This window comes from Pollachius pollachius (genome assembly GCF_949987615.1).
Source record: "Pollachius pollachius genome assembly, chromosome: 17".
NCBI lineage: Eukaryota > Metazoa > Chordata > Actinopteri > Gadiformes > Gadidae > Pollachius > Pollachius pollachius.
The window spans coordinates 7954500-7979833 of NC_136950.1; the positions used below are offsets into that span (position 1 = coordinate 7954500).

At 43.4% G+C, this 25334-nt stretch overlaps 2 protein-coding genes across 4 annotated transcripts in view; one reads left to right on the top strand and one right to left on the bottom strand.

Annotated features, from left to right (window-relative positions):
• Window positions 1-167: 167 nt before the first annotated feature.
• ralaa (v-ral simian leukemia viral oncogene homolog Aa (ras related)) lies at window positions 168-9499 on the bottom strand. Of its 2 annotated transcripts, none has more exons than XM_079755125.1 (5): window positions 9376-9499; window positions 7300-7566; window positions 6385-6593; window positions 5241-5415; window positions 168-3056 (listed from the first exon to the last, which is right to left on the bottom strand). In XM_079755125.1, the coding sequence occupies exons 2-5, from the start codon at window positions 7411-7413 to the stop codon at window positions 2934-2936; spliced, it is 621 nt and encodes a 206-aa protein (XP_079611251.1). In that variant the 5' UTR covers window positions 7414-7566; window positions 9376-9499; the 3' UTR covers window positions 168-2933. The 2 variants fall into 2 exon arrangements, with proteins under 2 accessions (XP_079611251.1, XP_079611252.1); XM_079755126.1 differs by lacking the exon at window positions 9376-9499 and adding an exon at window positions 8912-9028.
• A 9000-nt stretch (window positions 9500-18499) lies between these two features.
• LOC307088394 (F-box/LRR-repeat protein 7-like) overlaps window positions 18500-25334 on the top strand; it is a 26788-nt gene continuing 19953 nt past the window's right edge. Inside the window, exons 1-2 of one of the 2 annotated variants that reach the window (XM_079754260.1) lie at window positions 18500-18864; window positions 24032-24121. In XM_079754260.1, coding sequence (XP_079610386.1) covers window positions 18828-18864; window positions 24032-24121 — 127 coding nt within the window. In that variant the 5' untranslated portion in view covers window positions 18500-18827. The remainder of the gene's footprint in view (window positions 18865-24031; window positions 24122-25334) is intronic. The other variant, XM_079754261.1, reaches the window with a different exon arrangement.

Below are 25334 nucleotides of genomic sequence, written 5' to 3' on the forward strand. Positions count from 1 at the left end.
CAGTGGTGTGCGTAATCCAGATTAGCAGTGACGTCGGCTTCAGAGGAAACCCCATACACTTTACACAAAAAAAGGTCAATTGTAAAATCCGAGAAAGTTGTATTATATATTTTTATTTTATTTAAATTATGAATGAGTTGTGGGGAATATGCAAATTCAGCGATTGACTTTGACAGTTAGCATGATACAAATAAGTCTAATAGAATATAACCGTTTTGAATACGTAACATGAAAACGGTGTGTTTACACTTACCGGCCCCATGAGTGGAGGGGCCGGTAAGGGGGGAAAGACTCAATAGATATAAACCATTATTAGTAATTTTCACTTTATTAGTTATTTGCAAATAGCTCACAAAATGAATTAAATGTTATTTTTCATTTGTTGCGACACAGAAGCTACATTAGTGGTTTGGTTTAAATAAAGAAAATAACAAATTGAGATGCGATTGGCTAAACAACTAAGATGTAAGTCCCTCAGGTTAGGTCAAAGGCAATTTAATTCATGTTACCAAAATAATGTACAGTCATTGCTCCAACAAATACACAACAGTCTGGCAAAAGGTTAAGTTGAATCTTGCATCAAATTATTAAATGGTCTAACTACGTTTCATCTTTACATGAAGACTGATTTGTCATTTACATTACAGAAATTTGTGTTAAGAGGGTCGTAGTAGGAAGCTATCATGTCAAACAATGCATTTTAACCTGCCCTTTATATAAGTATTGTTGCATCTTGGTTGTACCAATTGACACATCTGGCTTCAGGTCCTTCTAAATATGAACCATCTGGGAGAGCAAAATAACATAATTACCACCATTGATGACACTTAATAGACGTCCATGTAGCCAAATAGGAAGAAATTATTTCAGGCCATAACTAAAACATTTTATATAAATTTGAATAGTTTAGATCTATAATTGATATGGAACTTTCTGTGCCATGCCAAATAAGATAATTTTGTTATACATGATCATTTTCTGTAATCCATGTAAATAATTTCGGGACTTACTGCTCTCTTCCTCTGTGCCATATAATTGTTTAATTTGCATATTATATTATATCAGGCGATATGATTGGTATGGAAAACCAATTGTTTAATGAAGTGCACCCCATGAGTTAACATGAGGGATTAGGAGGAGAAAAAGTCTTTGTTTGAGACTCGGGTTCAATTCGATTTTACTATATTTAAGTAGTCACTCATCTGTGATAAAATTGAAACCACAAAGTCTTGGTCATGTTAAATACACATTGCAGTATCCATTTCAGAGAGGGCTGTGGTTACAGAGGAATTACACAAGGGCACCTTTCAAAGTGTAACAGATATTCTCGCCTACATAACCTTGTGCATAACCTTTAAACTCTCTGACTATGCATCCTGCTGGCAGAACGCTTAAAACAGAGAAGGTCAATCACATTCAGTATGGCCAAAAAGGCAACTACGCACATGGATAAGCACATTAAACAAACTTAATTGAAATTCCTGGTTAAGCAATGGAAACATTTTAACCTCTGCTCATCGCTTTCTTTCACCAGAATTTAGGAATAACAAAATCTGGGTGTCATATATATTAAAAGATGCATTGGTATGCCTTTCAATTATAATGTTACAGGAGGTTTTGTGACAGGAGAGATTGATCTTCACTCATAGGACATGTTAATTTGACATTGCGTTTCCGATTTACCGTGAAATATAATTAGGAAACATCAGCAAAAGGAAATAAAATGAGGTGTTTGGGCTGTTACCAATGACGACTCAGTGCAAGGGGCGGAAAATAGATATGTTTTTACATTGTTTTGTCAATTTATTATTCCCGGTCAGACTTGTGAACAACTCTGTATTAGTGTTTTCGTCAGAGCACCTTCAGGATGTAAACAAAAACGCCATGAAATCTACTCAACCAGGTGAGGTAAAAACTGAAATGTTAGAATTAAATATGTCACAATTCATCCTAGACCTCAAACCGTGCTGCGTAATGGAGGGGGCGTCTCCCCTCCACGGGAATAAGCGTTAGTAGTGTGCTTACTTTCAACTGGGATTCATTCAACACTAAATAAAAGTGAATAGACTTAATGTTAGTGTGTATATATCCATAGCACATAACACACTTGATATCTAAAAATATAGGAATGGCATTTCAACACCACTGGTAGCTTAAAGGACTCAGCGCTTCTTTCCTTCTTAAAATGCATCAGTGCAATGTCGGCTCTAAAAGGTCGCACTCAAAAGGATAACTCTGGCTTTACGTCACACGACTCTAGCTACCTAAAAACACACAGACGCCTTTAACCGAGCAAATAAGCAGAGGTACGAACGTCCTCCTACAGCAAAATCTACCAACAATTAAACCCCCTTGACTTCAACCTGGTCTTAAGACACATTCGATACATACACACCAAATTGTCAACACGACCAAACAACATTTGGGAATAACCCTATCTGTATTTTCTAGGGCAGAAAGTCTGCCCTAAATGAAAACCCTGTCTCAACATGAGTTTAAGAGACGGAGTCAGAGAGAGCAGAACGACCGAGATTGAAAGAGTGAAATCAAGAGACGGACAGAGAGAGTAAGGGAGAGACAGAGGATGGAGGTGTGACATTGACCGTCTGAAGTGTGAGCACATTAACAGGGAGGTGGAGCGTTGAATGGAAGGCCATGGCCCAGACCCCTGAGGTCCAGGAACGAGGAGGTCGTTGTCAGGTGCGGGCACAAAGTAAATGCAAAAGTCTGAGACATGTATGTGTGTGTGTGCATGTTTATATATATTGTATGTATGTATGTATGTATGTATGTATGTATGTATGTATGTATGTATGTATGTATGTATGTATGTATGTATGTATGCATACATAAACATACACGCATACATACATAAATCCGTACGTACACACACACACACACAAACAAGCAGTCAGGGCTGCTTTCGTTTGCCACTATAAAATACAGCATCTCTCTCGAATCCTCTTGGCCAAACTTTTGCTTTTTTTCTTCCCGTTCTTCTCCTTGCTGTCCTCCATCTTCCTGGCTCGGATCTCCCTCATCAGGTCGAAGAAGACCTGCAAAACAAACATCATTAATGTTCATTAAAATGTCAATTCCAGAAAACATTTCCGACATCCTCCTTCCCATTGCTCCTTCCCTATGCCCTCCAGGATACAAGCGGTAGTCAAGTCATTGTCAAGCAGGAGGAAAAAAGCAGTGGGGAAACGACACAGTTGAGCTGCTTCAGCGTCATTAAAAGGAAACGTGGAGTGTTAAATGGGTGGTTCTAAAGGTGTATGTCTAATGACTCATTTGGGAAACTTCCAAAGCACTTCCTGTGTAGGACACAGCAATGTATCCTCTTTCCTAAGCTGCTCAAGGCTGTTTGCCTTAAGCTTTAACTTTCTAAGTATTGGGAAAGTGGATACAATGGCCATTAAGGAGAATATGTTCAGGAGGCGAGGGGAAATAGTATTACAGAACCGATAGTTGGAATGCAGCCAGGGACTACAGTGTTTTCTACCCGTTATTAAATTGTCACGACTTGTTTCAACCCCCTCCATCAATTGAGTTAATATGATAAGCTTCTTTAAATGCACAGGTGTGTCGCTAGTGTGTCATTTTCTAACCGAGGGATTGATCCACCCAGGTACATATGGTGTACTGTATGCTGACATTCTTCAGTGAGTTTTAAAAAGCTAGAGAGATTACAAAGGATTGTTTAATCAAGACGGGTGTTTTTAGGGTGATACCGATCACTGATCCTTGTGTGATCGGCCGATCTGACACCGATCACATATTTTTCTATCTTGAAATGTATATAATTAGGGTTCTTAGTTAGTTAGTAGTGCTGTATGAGTTATTGTTGGTTTGCTGAGCCAACGGAAATATGTTGTGTTCCTTTAAGATAAGACGAGACAGCACGTAAAACACAGAGCCCTACAGATTTTAGTTTGGACTAATTAAGAGCCGAAACACACGATTTTCTGACCGTTTCCATAAGTTAAGACGGAGCGGAAGCGCAGGTTAATTTACCATCACTAACAAAGGAGAGCAAGTCAGTCGGATTACTATTTATTGGAATGAGTCAGGTCAACATACTCAATCGCGCACTTAGTAAAGGAGCTATAACGGATAAAACCATAAACAGTTTGAATAATAAACACCCAACACAGATTTAATCCAACCATCCAGTCATCAAGTGTAACAGTATGGCGTGTGCCACGCTCTGCACGTATCAATATTCACAGGCAGAGAAAAGGACAGCTACCGGGAAGAAGCGGATTAAGTAAGCTTTGCATAACAAATAATGACTGTATTGTTTGTGTGTATGGAATGAACAAATTTTACTGCGTGTTTCAGTGCGATCAGCAACTCCTTGTGAAGGCTACATAGGAGATGCTAATATTAGTATCCTACTTTTTGCTTCCTGTGATGTGTGCTGCCAGCCTATTATCCAGATACACAACCGCGTCGCTTTAAAAGGCTGCCGGTCTCGTCTGTTAGAATTTTAAGGAGACAACCAGGTTAGTCTCATTACTAATTGGGATTTAATTTGGAAACGTGTCATTGGGACGAATAACTTACAAAAAATGCAATAAAATTTGGCACAACTTAACATGCCAGCATGCAGAGGAAGAGCGTACTGTATTTGCATAAAACACAGACTCTTTGTGGCGTCCGTGCCAATGAAAGGAGCGCTGTCTAGGGCTTCACTCAGCAGCCCATACCAGGGCTACAGCTGCAGCGGACAGCTGTTATGAAGTCTAGGTTTCAAGAAAGCCTTCGCCTCACATTGTATGAACTGTTTTTACATGAAAGAACTATGAGTCCCATCGTTTCGCTATATGTAATGTTTTGGTTACGCCGTCTAGAGTTAGGGGGATCATTCTCGCTTGTCTACCATAAAGCGGCAGGGCAAAAAGTGAGTTTCACATAAAGCAGAGGGAATAGGAGGGGAGCAGCCTTGTTGTAAAAGGTTAGACATACTCCGGTGATTTAAACTAACATGTGGATGTTGGCATAACGAAATGTCTAGGTTTTTCTAGGACACAAAAATGGATGAAGCCCGGTGAGATGCAGGCTGGTTATTGCATCCTATAACCGAGATCAACGAAAAGCTATATCTATGGTTCGTCGAAGCCTACCCTTATTGTGAGTCAAGAGGCTTTACGTAAAAGTAGGATAACAAGCCCGTCTCTGGGACTCGACCTAATGACGGCACTCGTTGGATCAGTCGTCTGGCGCGGGGTTCTCACCTTGTCTACGTTGGCACGGGTTTTGGCGGACGTCTCCACGTAGCAGACGCCCCACTGCTCGGCGCGGGCCTTGGCCTCCTCTGCGCTGACCTGCCGCCGGTCCTCCAGATCCGACTTGTTCCCCACCAGTAGGAAGGGAACGTTCTCGTCCTCCTTCACACGCAGGATCTGCTCCCTGAGGCGGGAACACAGGGGAACCGTGGTCAGTCACCAGGGACAGACCCCCACATCTCGACATACAGACCCTGGTAGGCAGTGACAACCGACGGACAGATCCTTCGGTTTTACAAAGGGCTAACCTCCACACCTTGAACCAAATATATATATTTTAAGTATCTTGTAAGATTACTATTCTGTGCAAATCTAATACAAAAGGAAGAAATACAGGTTAATAAAGACAGTAAATACCCCAAAGAAATGTACACATAAGTCTATTCTTGAGGCAAGTGAAGAGTGACTCAAACCGAATGGTACCGGATTTCAATCCCTGACGTCGCTAGTCTTACATGACATCATTGAGCAAGGCGCCACAACCACAACCTGCTAATCAATGAGATGCATCTGAAATCACTCTATGCCGCATCGGATAAAGTGTCTCTTAAAGATGCAGCGGTGGACTTTTCCTGTTATTTTTTTTGCATAAAAATTGTGGCCTGAATCAACTGAAACACACTTGTAGAAACAAGTTCCTACACAATGTGAACGGTGAAGAAGATTGGCTTCTGATATATACAACCGGCAATGCAATGTACCCGCACATGAATCTCTCTCGCAAGCAGGTGCAGAGGAAAAAAAGGGTGGACAACACAGGGGAACAGCGCCACAACAAACACAGTGGTCTACAAATCCTTGCGTACCTTTAAACGACTAAATATATTTAAATCAAGAGTATTATTCAAAAGTATGTTTGTTTATTATGGGAGCAGATAGGGTTAACGGCATTTTGCTCCGGATACATACAGGTTAGGCAGCGGACCAAACCCAAGGCCTTTCGACCTTCAAACACCCTCGCCAGTGGCCATACTATCCTTCACTATACCCAAGACACAGACCCACCTTCTCACAGCCTGTTCTGGAAGCTGTTAAGGCACGTTTGGGACTGAAGTAAAAAGTGCAGTGCCCACATGACTGGGATCTCAGTCACCTGAAGTCCACGGTGGCGGCGAACGACTCCAGCTCGGTGATGGAGAAGACGCATAGGAAGCCCTCGCCGCTGCGGAAGTAGTTGTCCCTGATGGCGGCGTAGTCCTCCTGGCCCGCCGTGTCCAGGATGTCGATCTGGACCTCCTCACCGTCCAGGACCACCTTCTTCCTGTAGCTGTCCGCCTTGGTGGGCTCGTAGTCCTCCACGAACTGGGAGCCCACATTGAGATCTTAATTGTACGGTGCACTCGTAATCCGCAGCATATTGGTTGACTTTTTGGTGGACATCTTCATCTTAAGAATGTTGCTTTCCTCTTAAGTTCCTCCTTGGTTTGTATATTGTATGTCATCATTTTTCTTTAAATCAACCTGTAAAGTGTATCCCTATGTGGAAGAACCCTGATATTTTGTTACATTTTACATGTAATTTCTTCAAATTGGGTAGTCTCCCTTCTTAAGCACTTTCTATTGCAGTGATCCTACATAATTCACATATAAATAAAGTTTGATTGATTAAAGTTTTCAACAATAGCCATTTATACTTCTCATCTTTGATGACTTGCTCTATGTTAGTTGAGCTGGACATGACCAGCTAATAATCGGACTGGTTGGTTGCTGATCAAAGAACTACACATCCCTGCTGGATTTCATTGTCGACAGTTGGAATATTTAGACATCCCAACCATGATCTGACTGTTTATCTTTAATGCCCTACCGGTAAAAACTAGAGACATCAAAAAAAGGTTTTTGGAAGGGTCATGTTGTCCCAAGAGTGAATCTGACACAGCAATACGTTGAAGTGAAAAAAGTGTGTGTGTGTGTGTGTGTGTGTGTGTGTGTGTGTGTGTGTGTGTGTGTGTGTGTGTGTGTGTGTGTGTGTGTGTGTGTGTGTGTGTGTGTGTGTGTGTCTCTTCACCTCGTCATACATGAACTGGAGGGTGAGGGCAGACTTCCCCACCCCACCGCTCCCCACCATGATCACTTTGTGGAGGGCCAGGGAGTTCTGGCCCTTGGGCTTCGCGGTGGCCATGGCTCTGCTCACCCAGCGCTTGGCAGCAGCGGACAGGGGGCGAGCTCAAGCTCTGGAAAAGGAAGTGTGGAGGACTACTGGGAGAGGATGGGGAGAGGGAGCGAACGAGATTCACCAGATTCTCCAGCAGCAAATGAGGCGGGGTTGCAATTCCTGGAGACATGGGAAGAGGAAACTAAACATTAGATTGTGTTATCAGGGTTTGATTTGATTGTTTATTTTTCATAATTCAAGACATTTTGTTTTGTTTTTATTGTGGGGTATAGCAAGTACTATATAACGTTTTTAATATTTTATTCAGCAGCTGTAACTGTGCATAATGCATCTTCTACATCAAAATACTCCTGAGAGAATGTCATTGTAACATAGTCACATTCACAGTTAGTACAACTCCTTTAAATTCTCGAAGAGGGACGATATGGCTTTCATCAAACAGCAGTTGGGGGATTTTTCTTAATGATTTCAGACTTCCCCTTTCACTGGGGAGTTATTACGTAGTTTCCCTATGAACCTAATTAGATCACAAAACCACAAAACTATTTCAGAGAAATATGAAGACCAAAAGAGATTGACGAGAATATTGACGCACACATCGTTCAGTTAGTTGAGATCTTTCATAACGACTGTAGATCTTCTGTTTTTTACCGAAATCAATTTAACCAAGATAATAATAGACCGGTAACAGTAGTAGAATATAACAGGAATAAAACTAATTTAAATGTAAAGACAATGAATGTAAACATAACAAACAGTTAAGGTAGACATTACAGTATAGCTGCATTATTGAACCATACATTATTGACCATTCTAGATAAGTGGCTAAATTGTGTGGTAGGAACTTTGCTGCATTATTTAACGTATACATTAATGATCACTACAGTGGTCCAGTATATTCTATATTATTGAAACAAAACGTTATTTACATTATTACATTTAAAACCAAGGGTGAGGATTACAGGTTTCTACAACAACCCAGCACGGAGGCAAGTGTATTTCCCTCAAATAGGACTACATGCAAATGTCAAGTCACACACCCTTATTCCTCACCACTGTAAAAAAACAAACAAAAAAAAACAATGCATTATTCGCCCAACACAACATGTCGCCAAGTTAATTGCGTCCATGAAGCGGATAGGCGTCGTCTTTGGCTGGGGCTTAGTAACCTGTACAACATGTGTCAACTAACAGGTTAAAAACACTCATGGCTGGTGAGATGTATTAGTATGTCGGGCACAACGTCAATCGCATCCCGAACTGAACCGCTCGGCGGGGTGAGCCGGTTTAATACCCCGGTAACTAGTTAAACCCATGGCTGTTTTCCAGAAATGACACATAATTAACCCACGTTAACTAGTTAAATGAGATAAGCCTCGATAATAACGACTAGTTAACTCTAAGTGGTTATAGCTAACCGGCTGAGCACAAAGCAAATTATGCGAGGAGGGAGACACATTTCCATGTCATCATAACGGAGAATTATTAAAACACAGCAGGATACCTCTCGTCCGCAGCTCGGTCGATCGTGTCATGGGAATCACACGGTCTGTGTCAAGTGTATAGGCTACCTAGCTACTTAGCTCCGGAGCCGGAATAGCCAACTAGCACAGGCAACTCCGCTTTCCCATGGCCACTCTCTGCTATCCCCACGAGACGTGAAGGCGGCATGATGATGCGTTCACGTCATATGGGAAATGTTTTCCATAAAGCCGGATAATTACGGAGCTTTTAGAAAAAGATTGAATCTTCATTCTTGTAATTACAATTTGAATGTTGGTTCGGACATTATTTACAATTCGAAAGGGTAAGGTAATACACAAATTCCCATAAGGCGTGAACACAGCTTAACCCCAGACGATGCACTGACAGCGGATCGGGTAAACCCGCCTCCCACTGTCATTCAAGCCGAGAGCCCCGCTTCCAATAAAACAAATACCCATTAAAGGTGAGTCGAACCAGGCTTACCTTAGCACTGCCTCCAGGCGTGAACGCTGGGCTATAGTGGTTAAGTTTGGGGGGGGAGAAGACCTAAATTGTATACTTGTTAGCTCATGACTAGCCTCCGAGATAACTCCCGAGACAGGTCCCTAGCAGACTGCATGCCCTGGGCTCGGCTCCGTCTGACAGAGCAGACAACGCCCGCCCACCGGGGAAACAGCAAAAACCACGGTTGAAACCAAGCCTACTTCTTGTATCGTTTGTGTTATTCTTGGCACGGTGTTTTGTTTGGGTACGGTGTGGGATTTGTGTATAACGTGATTGTTGTTAAACGGGATTTGGGTTTTATATTTCAGACAGACAGTGGATCGATCGCCGACAGGTGATTGATTAATTGGCCCAGTGGCGGAGACCTATCCCTCGTGCTGCATGCAGATTAGTAAAGATTTTCGTAGGCCTCGATTCCCCCCGATATTTACAGTTTTAAATGAAATGGTAATCGATTTATCGGGATTACTTCAATCCAGATAGTTTGTTTTGTTGACTTTTGATTTATGTCATTAAAAGTAGCCACTCGTCCGGTTCATTCTCCAAGTTTGTCAACGAAAAGCATAATTCATCCATAATTTATCGTTTGTGAGTCAGAGATGAATAGCCGAAATATAATCCCTGACCTGCACGTCAAATTTGGAGAGAAGACCTGGAACGAGACCTTCCTGCTTGTTCGCAGATGCATGGTAAACCTAAGAAACATATTGGGATTTAACAAACAAAATAAACGTATGACTATTTGTAAAGATATGTTGACAATTTCTCTATAGTCTATAATGAGGGATTGTATAATAATTAATACAAGGTTCCTACGGATTCGCTCATGATGATTAATTATTTAACTGCTGGAAATTGGAACTGTGAGAGAAAACGCATTTTAGTGGAATTGCATCACCACATGATAACCATAACCCTGCTTTGTTTTCCTGCCCTCTATCATTACATCAACAGTTCACCATTTATGTGCAAGTGCTTTCCAGGTTACATCATCATATTACAACCATGTCTTAATATACCACACATCAAAATCCTGCCATCCTTACAACGATCAGGACAGTTACCTAACCTCAAACGCAAAGGTTTGCAGTTTTTATGAAGACTGATTATATTTACATAACCAATACACATTATCAGAGAGGGATGCTCTTCACTGAAGGGTTTTGTCATCTGTTTTGAAATGTTGATCAATGAGGGAAGTAAAGTAACCAGGCGACAGGATCATTAAGATGATGTCATTGTTGTGGTGATCCTGGAAACATTTATCTTGTCTCTGGGTAATAAACACGCTGGGTCCATTTGTCCGTCGATTCCTCCTCGGAGATCGTTTGTCATCAACTGCTGCGCCTTTAGCAGGATGCAGTGAAGGAACTTGAAACCGGTTTGCATCGCCAGAGCGGATTACTCACACGGCTTCATACAGTGTTGTTTATTGGTACCAAATGTTGGATGCCACAAACTTGTTGTGAAAGATAGGGCCTTGTTCCACTGATTTTATGTGTGGTGTGTATGGTAATAATTATAATACACAGGGTTATTGATGGCTCATTGAAGATTTTCAAGTTGTACCAGACCTTTACTTATAATTATGTAGACATGGGCGCTAACATGTTAAAAGTGATGCCTCTAGCTCGCAATCATGTTGTTTTGAAGCAAAGCTAAGCAGTGAATAACCCCTAGTTGTGGTATGCTGTGCTGAGCTTCCTTTTATAGCGCTGACACAGAGGCGTTGGCCTGTTAATCAGGGTGTGTTGAGCTCTTATTCATCGTGGAATAGGCAGGCGCTCTGTCAGTGGTTGACTCAGGTGAATTTCAGGGGATGGGCTCACAGAGAGTGGCAACCATCAAATAATAATTATTAGGAGGACAACAAGAAGTTTGGAGGCATTTTAAGGCTTTTGTTCGTTCTACTTCTGAGTTCATTCATGCACATCATGATTGACATGAGTCAGAGCCAATGCAAATAGAGCATGAGAGAGTAGGGTTGGGGGGGGGAGCAGCTATTGGACCTGCTGTGTATGATCTGGCCAAGGAGGAAGACACAAGTGGGTAACCTTAACAATTGGGTGTGATTAGGAAGATCACACTGATGTGTTGATCCTCTCTGACGGCTGCCAATGGTTGCACCTTGATTGACTTAGAACCTCTCAAACATGTTGTTATGGTCTTTGCCTTCTTTATAAGAGTGCTGTGTAGAAACTGTTTTTTACTCTTTGCAGACCAGGTGTTAACAGAATCCAGACCCCTGAGGTTTTAACAGCCACCCCGTTCTTGGGGTGAACAATTACCAAATGTTTAGTACTAGCTGATTCTGTCTTGATGATTAGGAGGAGCATGGGAAATATTGCATCTTGTTTGTTTTGTTTCTTTCAGGAAAAAGTGAGAGATAAGACTAAACCGTGTGAGCCGTTGGTTCGATGTCTTGAGAAATTCAGAGCTCTCAATGGTAAGAAAACAAAAGATACGTTGTTTATCGGGTCCATTAATCTGTGGACACAATTTTAACTCGTAACACAATGCCTGACCAAACACTTCTATACACTACCATCATACTTAACCTTGTGTGTTTCAGTGTTCTCACTCAATGCCATGATGTCCCATCTTGAGAAGATAGCCCAACAACGAGGGTAAATATCTGAAAAGAACCTCTTTCTGCCCTCCACTCTTCTGTTGATATTGTGGATACGTCTAGATAAACGCAGTATTGATTTCAAAGCAAGAAGAGTCGGCATTACTGAGTGGGTGGACTCACCAGCCGTCTAGATAAACGCAGTATTGATTTCAAAGCAAGAAAAGTCGGCATTACTGAGTGGGTGGACTCACCAGCCATCTTCAATGTGTTGTAAACAAAACTCCAATGCAATTCCACTGCATACTTTCTGTGTCACGTTCTGCCTCCTACACCCTCTACCGAGGCACCACCCCTTGCCTAAAGTATATGGAGTATCTCCAATATGTGTGAACATGTCTTGTGCGGCTTATCTCCGGTTATGTGTTGCATGTGTGAAAGGGCAACTCCTGATCATCTCCTGACCTGATTCTCCGGAGTTAATCTGGGGTTCATTAGTGAGAGGCCAACTGGTTTTGTATGTAAAATGCATCGGAATATTACAACCACCCGACAAATATGAGAAACAATAACAACCCTTCTGGCTCCTACAACTGTAATTTATTAATAATAACCATTTTCACTTCCACCTGGGTTCCTCAGGATGGGCTTCCACTTCTCTGAGGCGACATGCTACCTGACAGCAGACCTCTTCTACCTGGAGGTGGCCCTGTCCCTCCAGGGGGGGGTTCAGGATGTCAAGGTGGCCCCCCACGGACAGCCCCCCATGGTGAGAACGATATGTCATGATCAGACCAATGTTAGCTCATGTTAACACAACTTGTTAATTTGATTGGCTAATTGGTATGAGTCCTTATAAATCGGATGGATTTGGAGGCAATGATTTGATTGGCTGATTGATGATCAAAGTTTGAATCAGATCATAATTATCCTAATGATTATCATTGAATTCCCTTTGTTTTCCCTTCAGTCCAATGAATCGCTGCTGGTGCTCTTGAGGTACCAGTATAAATCAATGTTATTTGTTAAAGAAGAGTTGTGTATCGTAAATGTATTTAAATATTCAGTTTGTTTTTACTAGGCCAAGATTTGGTCTGTTGGGTATCCCCGGATTCACTATCATGAGCCATAACTATGAGTCGCAAAAAACAGCTAACCTGGTTGTCACACAGGTCAAAGAATTTTGTGGCGTTTTCCAAGAAGTTGGAGGGCTTTGCTGCCCTCTACAACGTACCTGGGAATGAAAGGTGACCCTCGACCTATGGTCCTGGTCAAGGTCATACACACTTTACCCATTTAATTGTTTTCGGTTCTTTCCAGTGAAGACAAAATAAAGTTGTTCACGTCGCTACAGTACCTGGGGAAGGATCTGCTGAAGATTTCTCGGTTACCAAGGTCAGTGTGGGTATACTTGGGCCTTTTAGGCAACCTACAAGGCACTTGTACGCTACTCATGCCACTGTACATAGCATGTCACTTTACGAAGCAGAGTTTCACTGAGGAGTGGCATCGACACTCACAGAGGAATACATAGTAAAATAATACTGTATGTTATGGCATTTCCCCGTCAGAAATATCAAGGATTATAACACCAGAGTGGACACGATACTTAACGGCAGGACTGGGTATCTAACTCAAGGAAAGGAAGGTGTGTGTGGACATCGTTTGAATGCACTCTTGAAAGTTTTTGATGTAACTAAACTAAACTGATCCGAAAACACGGCTCTTTCAGATTGCCCTCTGACCATCCAGTTCTACGTCAGTCCCTCCGATGTGCTCAAAGCTTCAAGTTCAAGTAAGTTGGTTAACCTGTCTGTGAACCTACCTACGCGGCTAACAGCGAGCATTCTGCCCGGGGCTTGTTGTGAATGAACGTAGTCTTCCAGAAGGGTAGGCAGACCTATTGCTAAAGCTAGCAAGCTAGTCATGGTTTTTGTACTTACTCTGGCTAGTTTCTCAAATTTGCAAAAACGACCTTTAACTCGTTGCTGTTGATTTTACAGCACCCCATGAAAAACGTTTTCCTGCCACTGACCGTGGACATTATTGTTTTTTTTATTTTGTTCATGCAGATGTTTGGGACATGGAGGAGGTAGGCCATGTGGGCCAGGTGACGGTAGGTCTCAGTGATGTGGTCCATGTTCTGCAGATGGCTTCCCTGCTTCCAGTTCCCCCACAGCTTGATACACAGGGGTAACATGTCTCTACTACTACTATTGTAAAATCATCTCATTACCATCATACCACCGCAGCAAAACCATAACAATTACTCTTAAAGGGGCAGTGTAAGCTTGCAATCTGCACCTCACTGCTAGGTGCTGCTAAATCCTACACACTTCACCTTTTTAAAATCGTTTTAATCTGAAGGGACAATTAATAAACTGTAATGATATCCTAGTAATGGTAATATAATTACCATTAACCAGTAATATAAATTCCGTAATAATACCATCTTAGTAATACCCTACAGAATCGTTCATGTGTATAAGGCCTGATCTGAGGAAACTGTATTGTGAGATATAGATAGACAGACCAATAGAAAGGGGAGTGGGTAGGATGTTTGACTCCCAGCCAAAAACGACTGGATTTGACCCCCAATGTCTGCAGCCCAACCTGTAGACATCATACAGCAAGAGGCTCCCTTACGTGGCTCTATAATGTCCAACTCCTAACTGCTCTTTTATTACCGTCTCTGTATGCATTGTCTAACCCCTATCTTCTCGTTAAGACATGTCTGTATAACCCCTTTACTTTGGATAAAAGCTTCTGTTCTATGACTACATTCTTAATATTGTTATTAGATTGCTTACTCTCGTGTATGTAATGCTACATTAACTACTGTATGATTTGATTCTATAATTGTGGTTCTTATGTCTTTTGGCAGTAATCCAGTGTTTATGCCATTGAGTGAAATACCCAGCGAGAGTTTCCCAGCATGCTTTGTGCTTAGGTTACACCCACCCCTGCCCATGTTCTCCTCCTTTCTGACCAAGATCGGCCAAATGACAGGTCTGGGTGATACTGTCCATTAACCTTAAGTTCTGTCTGTTGACATTTCAACTTATAACTTAGTACTTATAACCTACTTACTCAACTTGTGTATTATTTTTGTATGATTCATAGCCACGGATTTAAGTCTGCAGTCTTACACCAGTCTAACATCAGTCTTACATCAGTCTAAACCCTTTTTAACTTTTGTTTAAATGCGTTTGTTTTGTTTTACCATATAGAAGTGGCAGTACCAGATGTTGACCTACAGTGGGCGCCATTTCACACAATTCTGATGAAAGGTTTGAGCGACTCCAGTAGTGGTGACGAGGCATTGGAACAGGCGGACCGAGAATTTAAAGTGGTACCTCGACATTCACCTGCTATGACCTTTAAAGAAAGCATTTCTCATAAATTACTATTCTTTACATTCTTGTTGGGGTATAGGAGTGGCCATTTCACCTGCTTCATTTCACCTGTTTTATAACCATCAGTCTGTAATGTATATCTATGAATTTCCTCCTGTTTAGCCTTATCAAAGCATTCAGTTTTCCAAAGCGCCTCTCTCTCTCCGTCTGCGTCACAGTCTCTTCCCGGTGACCTCCAGCACCGCTACGTGTTCCCAGCCGGTGCGTGGGAGCTGCCCGCCATGAGGGGCACCGTGGTGGGCTGCCTCCCCTTCTCTCGACCCGGCCACGTCACCGGCCTACTGGAGGTCCTTCGCCACCAGTGTGCCATCAACACCCTGTTGGCCAGCTGCCTCGCCCCCCAGACGGCTGGTCCACGTAAGTGCGGTGTGCTTAGCTGACAGAGGTGGGGGGGGACAGAGAGGGTATGAGCTCTGGGTGCAATGGTAAAGGACGTGCAGTTGTGTTGCTGGAGAGGTCATCACACATGGTGATGGTGTCATCGCATGTGATGACGGTAATTGTGGTGGTGGTACTGCAAAACATTATGGCGACAATTACAATTTTCTTGAGAGATTGTCGTCAACAATAAAAAATGCATACGCGGAAGATAAAGGTTAATTCCAGAGTGATGGGACAAATGGGTTTTGCAGGTAACCCCCTTTTATCTGTGTTTAAATATGTGTCGTTTGTTGATTGCTGTTGTTTATCCTGATCATACAGGCGGCTCAGGAGAGGACCTGGTGTTCGAGATCCTCATGCAGTTGGAGACCAGCCTGGCCGTGACCTTCCAGAGACCAGACGTTGAATCTCTCGCTATCCGTAAGTGATTAGATAGCCTTGGCGCCTTCACGGACAGGACGGTAAAGGGAAATATTAAAGAGAAAGAGAGTGGCTTGTAACATAGTACCACAGCTGGGAAAGGGAACCTTTGGCCAGTATAAGGCATACTGCGGTTAATCAGTGGAGGGAGCGCTGTCTGTTTGACCAATTGGCCCCAAAGGTCAGTTGCGTAGAGGCCTCGAGGTTGGCATCATACATATGCATCATTGAGACATAAGGACTACTTCTACTCCATGTTAAATGCGTCTTATGACATTTAGGGCCTTAGCGGTTCCCAGTGCCAGAGGGGACCTTCCATTGGTTCACTACAGTCCATGGCAGTCAGGGTGGAGGGGGATACAAGTAGAGGTTCTGGAAGGTTCTTTGTGTGTTTGCAGTGGTGGTGGAGATCCCGCTCTCTGGTGAGCTGAGCTGTAGTCTGTTCACCGCCGGGACCAGAGAGGTCTCCCTGGAAGAGTACACCTGCAGGGTCATCAACAGGTGCGATGCGTGAAGTGGTCCACAGCAAGAGGTCTGAGGTATCCTATGACGAGGACGCGGTCTAGTGATTAGCGAGTCACCTCATGATCTCACCCCTACCTGCTCCTTAATGACATGTTTATTCAGATTTACTGCAAGTCACTTGGGATAAAAGCATCTGCCAATGGATTTAATAGTAATTGGACGTAACTATTTCCTTACTAAATAGTGAATACACTAACTATTCCATACGTTTGTAGAGTCCAACCAAAACATGTTTGAATGACGTGAGTCGTTGTGGATGAGAGGATGCCGACACTACACACACATATATGCACATATGCGCACATGTACACACACACACACACACACACCTCAACACGCACATCCATGTCAACTACCCAACCCTAGCTTTGTGTGTGCAGGTGCATGTCCATCCCAGTGACCATGAGGGCGCTCTGTGCTAAGCTGGAGAAGATCTCCTCTTCCTCTTCCTCCTCCTCCTCATCGGTTCCTCCTCCCCTGGACCCCCTCTACACCCAGACAGGAGGTGACGGTGTCCCTCCCTGTCCCACCCCACCCTCCTCCGAGACCCTCCTCGTCTCCCAGCCCGACGACCCCCTCCCCGCGTCCTTGCCGCCGCACTACAATTCCCACAATGCATTGGGACCAGAGGACGTGCATGCGGTGTACGGGTCAGACTATTTCACGGGTGCGACTTCCACACCGGAGCAGGTGGCTGAAGTTCCCATGACAACGTCACCCTGTGAGGCGAGAGATGCACCCATGGGCGAGTACTCCCATTGGATGAGCACTGACAGCCCAATAGCAGAGCTCATGTAACGTAGCGTTGTGCCTGAATGAAGGGTGCTACGTTGGCTAACTAGGCACTCATTAAGAATGCTCATCTGCATAAATCTGCATATTTAAATACCCCTATATTGAGGCCAACCTACGTTTTTTTGTGATGTTTGCATTATGGACCGTGATAGTTCCAATCTACTTTCGACATCACAATTTGAAGAGCTTCTTTGCTTCTTGATTGATTGTCTTTTTGTTTCTGTGTTTTTTGTCTTGTTTAAATTAATAAAATATTAATTAATTAAATTAATTAAATTAAAAAATATATATTATTTCACGTCATGGATTGATAACATGCATCTTTAAGTTTGCAGGAGTAGACGTTCTCGGTCATCCATTCCACTTAGGTAAACTGGTTACTACGTGGTCCTTGGCATCTGACCTCATTCAGACAGCCAAGAGAGTTTGAATTTTTTTTGCATAATGTGTTCCAAGAGAAAGCCCATTAAAACTAAATAAAGAAGACTGGCGGCAATACGGTGTCGATTGATAACATTTTGAGCTAATTTTACTTAGTGGTAAGAAAACCTTTAGTATGTAAAAAAAAAAAAGTTCATATTGTGTTCGAAGATGTGATTTTGTTTGTTCCCTTGTTAATATTTGATGGTTTTCACTATTGGTTCACATTTAAACAATAAGGAAACTTAAGTGATCTTGACTTGGTTGTTGGGGAGGTGTGTGTGTGTGTGGGGGGGGGTACCTTTTGAAAAAACTAAATTCAGAATTGTCAAACTGAAACGTTTAGTACAGACACACACAAACACAATGCTTTTCTGCTCCTCGTAGTGATTTAGTCCTTCCGTTATACTGGTGGTTGTGCAGTTTGGATCTCGTGTGCAGTTTGCGTTCTGAACGCTCTAGTCTTCTCCACCCTGGTCTGCGGTCTCTTTAAATCCAGATCCTCCGGACCAGCGCTGTGCGTGTTGCAGACGCTCGCTCGGCTTGGCAGCTCCCACTGCCGAGCGCTCAACCTGATCCACAGCTGCTTGCCATTTACGGCGGGCTGAAAAAGTTTTCGAAAAGGAGACACGCGAATCCGGATACATCCGAAACAATGCGGGCCCGAGGATGTAGCACAGTGCGGGCGAGACTCCGTCGCTTCGGGTCCTCGCAGGAGCGTGGATGTTGAGTTTGCGTCATGTTCAGCCGTGCTGCGATCATGCAACATCTGGATTAACTATCGGGGGGAGTCGGCGGCCCAGGAACAGTAGCCCGCTCCGTGCACGGCTCGTCCGGTTCCTTGGCGAAAACAATTGCCCGCTGTGGATATTGACTCGTTTTTAATAGATTATGTATTCTTTAAGATGGGTGCCAACAATGGAAAACAGTATGGAAGCGAAGGTACGTGATCTGTCGACTCCACATCTGGCGTTTCTCTCCTTTTGAATGATCCTGTTTAGAGTGGGACTATCTGGCATGATCACTTTCCTTTTGGAGCCTGGTGCTATCATAATTGGTCTAATGTGTCGGTATAGCAAGTTCAGGGATGGGACTGTTTTCTATTTTCAAATTTGAAATTGATTTCTTTATTTGATTCCGACAGCTTTACATTGCGCTATAGGCTATTCCTTTCCCGTTATTTAAAACTGAATACATAATGGTAGACTGTTTGAATCCTACTTCACAAAGGCATGGATTCGTTCAAGTCTAACATTTGTTAAGAACAAAGTTGTAATAACGAAGCCTTCTATACCGGATTGAAGTGAAGCGCACAATAAAGTTGTGACACATGTCTGAACAAAGATCCTGCGTCCAGCGTCTGTTCACCTCCAGCCAGTCCTGCTCTCAATGGCTCCTTTGTTTCTCCCCACTAAACGACATGACTTTTTTAAAACGCCAATGTGCATTGTCAACATGACAGAGCACAGTCCCAATGTCATAACTGCTTAAGGTATTTTTGAATAGGGATCATTCAACCATGGGTCAAGAAAGGTAGCCATTTTGTACAAATTAGTCAGTCTACAAAGACTACAATAACCTCCAATCATCAACTGTTTACTTGTGATTTAGAGTTGATGTCTTGCTGTAGCGAAGCTTCTAGTCTGCCTTTACATATTCCACTAAATAGGCTTAATACTCCTGCAGACGACTGAAGAAAAATATTAAGAAGCAATCATGAGCCAATTTGTGAATATTCATATCTGGCATTTGACAATACAGAGTGAATTACAAATAACTATATAAATATGCAACTTTTTAAGTTTCAGTTAAACCTACCAGTAATTTGCATATGTTTGCATATTGGACCACAATAGGTCCAATCTACTTGTGACGTCACACATTTCCAAATAGGCCTAGTACAAGAATCCACTTTATTATAACAGGTTAAGGTTTCATTATGAATTAACTCAACCACAAGACTTACTATGAGTCTCTATCTTCTATTGGCTCAAAGCATCAGTGAACCGGGTTCGATTCGCAGCGTGGCTCTCTTAGCCCGGGTGGAGTTAGCATACTCTGATCTCTCTGTTTTCACATCGAGCCTCCTCCATGTTACCTAGTTCCCTCCCACTGCATACACACACACACACACACACACACACACACACACACACACACACACACACACACACACACACACACACACACACACACACATATATATGCACACACACAACCACAAATACACACACTAAAAACCCTCTACAAACCGGCAGACAGATTTATACTCAGTCTTACCAATCAAAAGGATAATATGATCAACTTTTTTCAAAGTTAATCAAATTACACATCCTGTTTTCCTGGCATTGAGACAGATCAATTACACACTTGTCACAAACATGCAGAAAATCTCCTAACCAATTGCGATCACTCCGGACATATGAAAGACAGAAAGTGGGCTGTCGGTAGGCTTTCACGCCGATCGCCATTGAAACCGTTCTACGTTCGCATGCTCATTAAAGCATTCGACTCACGTGCCCTAACCCAGTAACCCTGGCCTGCAGTGTAAATCACACAGGAAGGAACCTCGACGGGGTCAAATGACCATTTTACTGCAGGGATGGACGGCAGTGCCAAGTTATTTATACACAAAGCAAACTACTGGTTTGCAAAAAAAGTAACTGCCCCAAAATATAAGTAAGCCTATGATATAACGGTGCTGTCGCTGTTGCTGGACGTGTGCACTGCCCGGGGAGACGAGGTAGCAGGGGAGGAGGAGGAGAAGGAGATGTTAAATTGAGCAAAACAACAACAGTTATTTCTGGGTAAAGCAACATCACGGCTACGTGGAGGAGCGAGACGGATTTGTGTGGTGGAGAGGAGGAGATCTCCTCTCTGCTGTCCAACATCTCCAGCCAAGGCCAGATGAAGTGCCTTCCCTTCGAGTGATGTCATGGCATACTGTTATCATGGGCCACACATATCTATTTTTCAGTGTAGTGTATAGTTTACAACGTTGTAATTAGGGGTGGTGTTGTGGCGGTGTGTTGATTTAAGTGTGTGTTAATTGTGTCATTTGACTTAGTATGTTTGTGTGTTGATGTTTGTCTTTTGTATCACATATATATATGAACATTTATGCATGTATGTGTGTGTGTTTACATGGATGAGTGTGTGTTTGTGTCTGATAAGGGCGTGGGGTGATGGAATGACGTTGTTTAACCTTCAGCATACTTCGTCGTCTCAAATTCTCTGAAACATTACCACATTCCATACCAGAAAAACCCGGCGTCTATCATTTCTTGGCTCCGTTACTCTGACGCTTTCGTAGAAGTTGGTGGTTACCACTGCGTCGTCTCGTTTTATTTAGAACAGGTCGCATTGGGAGCTCAGTGGTCAAGGTTGGGGTTTTGCTAGAGAGAGACAAACTTTGGCTTAGCAAAGCCAAGGAGACACACTCGTGAATGGAGAGAGGAACGTGGCTCCTCACACAACCATTTACTGTCTGCTCTGCTCGGAGCTCCGCGATACACACCGTCCTCACTTCAGATATGCGTCTCCCTAACCCAGTGATTTAGGGTGTTTCACTTCCAGCAGAAAGGTTCTGGGTTTGAGAACCCCCCAATGTCCACAGTCTACCTGTAGGCGTCGTTGACCCCTACCTGAACTTAAATGACCTGTAACTAAAAAGGAAATTCACTGTCAATTCACTTTGCGTCTGCTGAAATATAGTAGTAGTAGTAGAAGTAGTAGTAGCACATATTCACCATACATTGACTAGTGCAAATATATGAAACAATGCCTTACAATATCAAACTAACCAAATAAATACAAACGTTTATTGGTAAATGTGGTGTAGTAGCACCATGTTGCTCCCACCATGAAAGGTTGTGGGTTTGATCCCAGATGTCCACAGCTTTATTGAGTAGGATCTTGTACTCACCCTAAATCACTTTGGGATGAAAAGTGTCTTCTAAATGAATCAATTGCAAAGCAGTATTCATGAGTTGTTAGCCGTATCAGCCTAGCGCTCACTGAGCTAGCCGACTCAAACATAGCGCCTGTTTGACATTCGTTTCCTGTTGAATTATGGGAGGACTAAGCTTCGGCGCATTCATGTTCCCGTTTCCATCAAGTCGAAAGATAAATCAACGCTGAGGCAATAAAAAAAAGATATTGAGCAGGCCGAGTGACTTATGAAGTATTCTGTTGATGACACATGTAGCGGTAATCATACATCAAATAAGGCAAATGCACATCTCTCATTTAAAAGACAGGTTCTGGCTCACTATGAGGGAAGCAAGTTAAATGGGATTTCAGTTCAGACGATTTTTCTTCCTAACATCAGGACGGGACAAAAACGCATCAAAATGACCCTTGCTATTTTCCAAACCGACAAACGCAAACGTGATTAGCAGAGATATGAATGAGCAACTCTTGATATTGCAACTGAAGTGCAAACATCATAACTACAAACGCCATGCCTCTAAACATCATAAGTACAAGCATCTTCACAATAACTCAAACCAGTTCATTGTACATCTGGTGTGCAGGCAGTGGTGGAGGGGAGAGCCGTGCTCTGATTCAGACGAGAACAGATAGTGCGGCTCTAGCACTGCAGTGCATGTTTTTAAAGATGGGTGGGGTGCTGAAGTAGATCCTATGGCTCTCTGGGGTCATGACACTGAGGACACTTGGGAAGCCCCTCCCGGCTCCAACCAATCGTGTTTCATCCAGAGAAAAAGGCAGAAAGTAAGAGAGTGAGAGAGAGCGGTCTTTATGGATGCTAGATGACGGCTACTAACCGACTTGTGAAACAGGTCACTAGCAAGGGTAGTGAAACACATGACATCAGACACTGACGCTGGAGAGTGTCTGGTTGATACCTCAAATGTAAAATATTAAGTGACTTAAGTGATTTACAATGTTTGTATTTATTTAATTATAAATGATGCAACATTACAAACATCGCGGGCTGGGGTGTACGATTAAAAGTTAGGTCTATGGTGTAAAGATGAGTTAAGTTATGGTGTAAAGTTAGACACAGTTAGTTGCAGTGAAAGACATTGGGAGGATATGTCTAGGGTTAAGGGTGTAAGAGTGTGTAGCTACAGATTGTTTAGTTTAGGGTCTATCGTTATACAAAGTCAACTTTTATGTTCAAAGTATGGTCTGCTGCACAACTCATCCATTACCCATGTAAATTCTTAAAGCTATTTCCTGTTGTACTGCCTTCCTTAAAGCTATTCCCTATGTACCGTCTTCCTTCAAGCTATTCCCAGTTGTACTGCCTTCCTTAAAGCTATTCCCTATGTACCGTCTTCCTTCAAGCTATTCCCAGTTGTACTGCCTTCCTTAAAGCTATTCCCTATGTACCGTCTTCCTTCAAGCTATTCCTAGTTGTACCGTCTTCCTTAAAGCTGTTCCCTGTTGTACCGTCTCCCCTAAAGCTGTTCCCTGTTGTACCGTGTCCCCTAAAGCTGTTCCCTGTCGTACCGTGTCCCCTAAAGCTGTTCCCTGTCGTACCGTGTCCCCTAAAGCTGTTCCCTGTCGTACCGTGTCCCCTAAAGCTGTTCCCTGTCGTACCGTCTCCCCTAAAGCTGTTCCCTGTTGTACCGTGTCCCCTAAAGCTGTTCCCTGTTGTACCGTCTCCCCTAAAGCTGTTCCCTGTTGTACCGTCTCCCCTAAAGCTGTTCCCTGTTGTACCGTCTCCCCTAAAGCTGTTCCCTGTCGTACCGTGTCCCCTAAAGCTGTTCCCTGTTGTACCGTCTCCCCTAAAGCTGTTCCCTGTCGTACCGTGTCCCCTAAAGCTGTTCCCTGTTGTACCGTGTCCCCTAAAGCTGTTCCCTGTCGTACCGTGTCCCCTAAAGCTGTTCCCTGTTGTACCGTGTCCCCTAAAGCTGTTCCCTGTTGTACCGTGTCCCCTAAAGCTGTTCCCTGTTGTACCGTCTCCCCTAAAGCTGTTCCCTGTTGTACCGTCTCCCCTAAAGCTGTTCCCTGTTGTAACGTGTCCCCTAAAGCTGTTCCCTGTTGTACCGTCTCCCCTAAAGCTGTTCCCTGTCGTACCGTGTCCCCTAAAGCTGTTCCCTGTTGTACCGTGTCCCCTAAAGCTGTTGTTCTCCTGCAGGTAAGCAGAGCTCTAGCACCCTCTCTGACATAAGCTCGGGAACGGATCACACTCCCACCAGAGCTCCGAAGAATGCGACTACCAGCGAAGGTATACGGCATCTGCTGTTCATTACTCAAACCCCCTCCTACCCTACCCCAGGACCCCACCCCTCCCTCCCTCCCTCCCCCTTCCCTCCTCCCCTAACACCCCCACCATTCCTCCATACCCTGAGCCCCCCCCCCCCCCCCTCATCTCCCATCTCTGCTGCCTATTTTTGGAGAAACTCGCGTGTTCCCGGGATAACCTTAAACCGAAAACAAACACGGCGCCCCTCCTCGTACCAAGAGCCAGAGGAATTATTTTCTCTCTTATTCTTCTTTAGTGTCGTTCGCCAGAAAATGGAATGGAGCCGGAGAGAGAGAGAGAGAGAGAGAGAGAGAGAGAGAGAGAGAGAGAGAAGAGAGACAGAGAGAAGGGGAGGGAGGGAGAAAGAGAGGGGGAGGGAGGGAGAAAGAGAGAGGGAAGGATAGCGAGAGGGAGGGAGAGAGGGAGAGATGGAGGGAGATAGAAAGAGAGAGTGAGAAAGGGAAGGAGGGAGAGAGGGAGGGGGGAGAGAGAGAGGAGAAACACTTTTTTGGGGCTTCTCATTGCAAAAGAATGCTTGTCTAAACTGTGGTTAATGTCACGGCTAAGGGGGCAGCAGGGAGACCGTACAGAGATTGATGTGTGGAAGGACGGGGGGATATTGAGAGAGAGAGAGAGAGAGAGAGAGAGAGAGAGAGAGAGATGCAGAATGATAGACAGATAAAGTGTTGGAGAGAGAGATGGAGAGTTACAGAAGGATAGAGATAGACAGTGTAGACAGAAAAACGAAAGAGGTTCAGAGTAAGATGGGGAGATCGAGAGAGTGATGGATGGTGAGAGAGACAGGGAAAGAAATTGGGAGAGGGAAAAACAGAGAAAGAGAAGGGATGCAGAAAGATTCTCAAAAAGGATGACCACGTGTAAAAGATAGAGAGAGATTTAGAAACATAGAGAGAGGGGAGAGGTCTAGAGAGAGTGACACAGATTTCAACCTGTGCAGACATTTGCCTTGAGGGTTCGAGGAATGTCTTATCATGCCAACACAACTCTGTAATTTGAGTTGATAAAATCGACAGAGAGAAACAGACTCCCATTAAATAAATAAAAACACATTCAGGGCCTGGGCCCAAACTTTTTAGACAAAGAGATTGAGAGCGGTGAACTATTTTTCAGTTCCTACAAGAGAAAGCCAGAGAGAATCTGTCGTGTTATACTCACAATCATTCAGCCACACTCA

What these genes read in the sequence shown, in the direction of transcription:
- ralaa (XM_079755125.1), bottom strand. Translation starts at nt 7,413, where the DNA reads ATGGCCACCGCGAAGCCCAAGGGCCAGAACTCCCTGGCCCTCCACAAA. An exon ending in TCCAGTTCATGTATGACGAG is followed by an intron (nt 6,594 to 7,299) that starts GTGAAGAGACAC and finishes GTGGGCTCCCAG; the next exon opens with TTCGTGGAGGACTACGAGCC. An exon ending in GCCGCCACCGTGGACTTCAG is followed by an intron (nt 5,416 to 6,384) that starts GTGACTGAGATC and finishes TTCCCGCCTCAG; the next exon opens with GGAGCAGATCCTGCGTGTGA.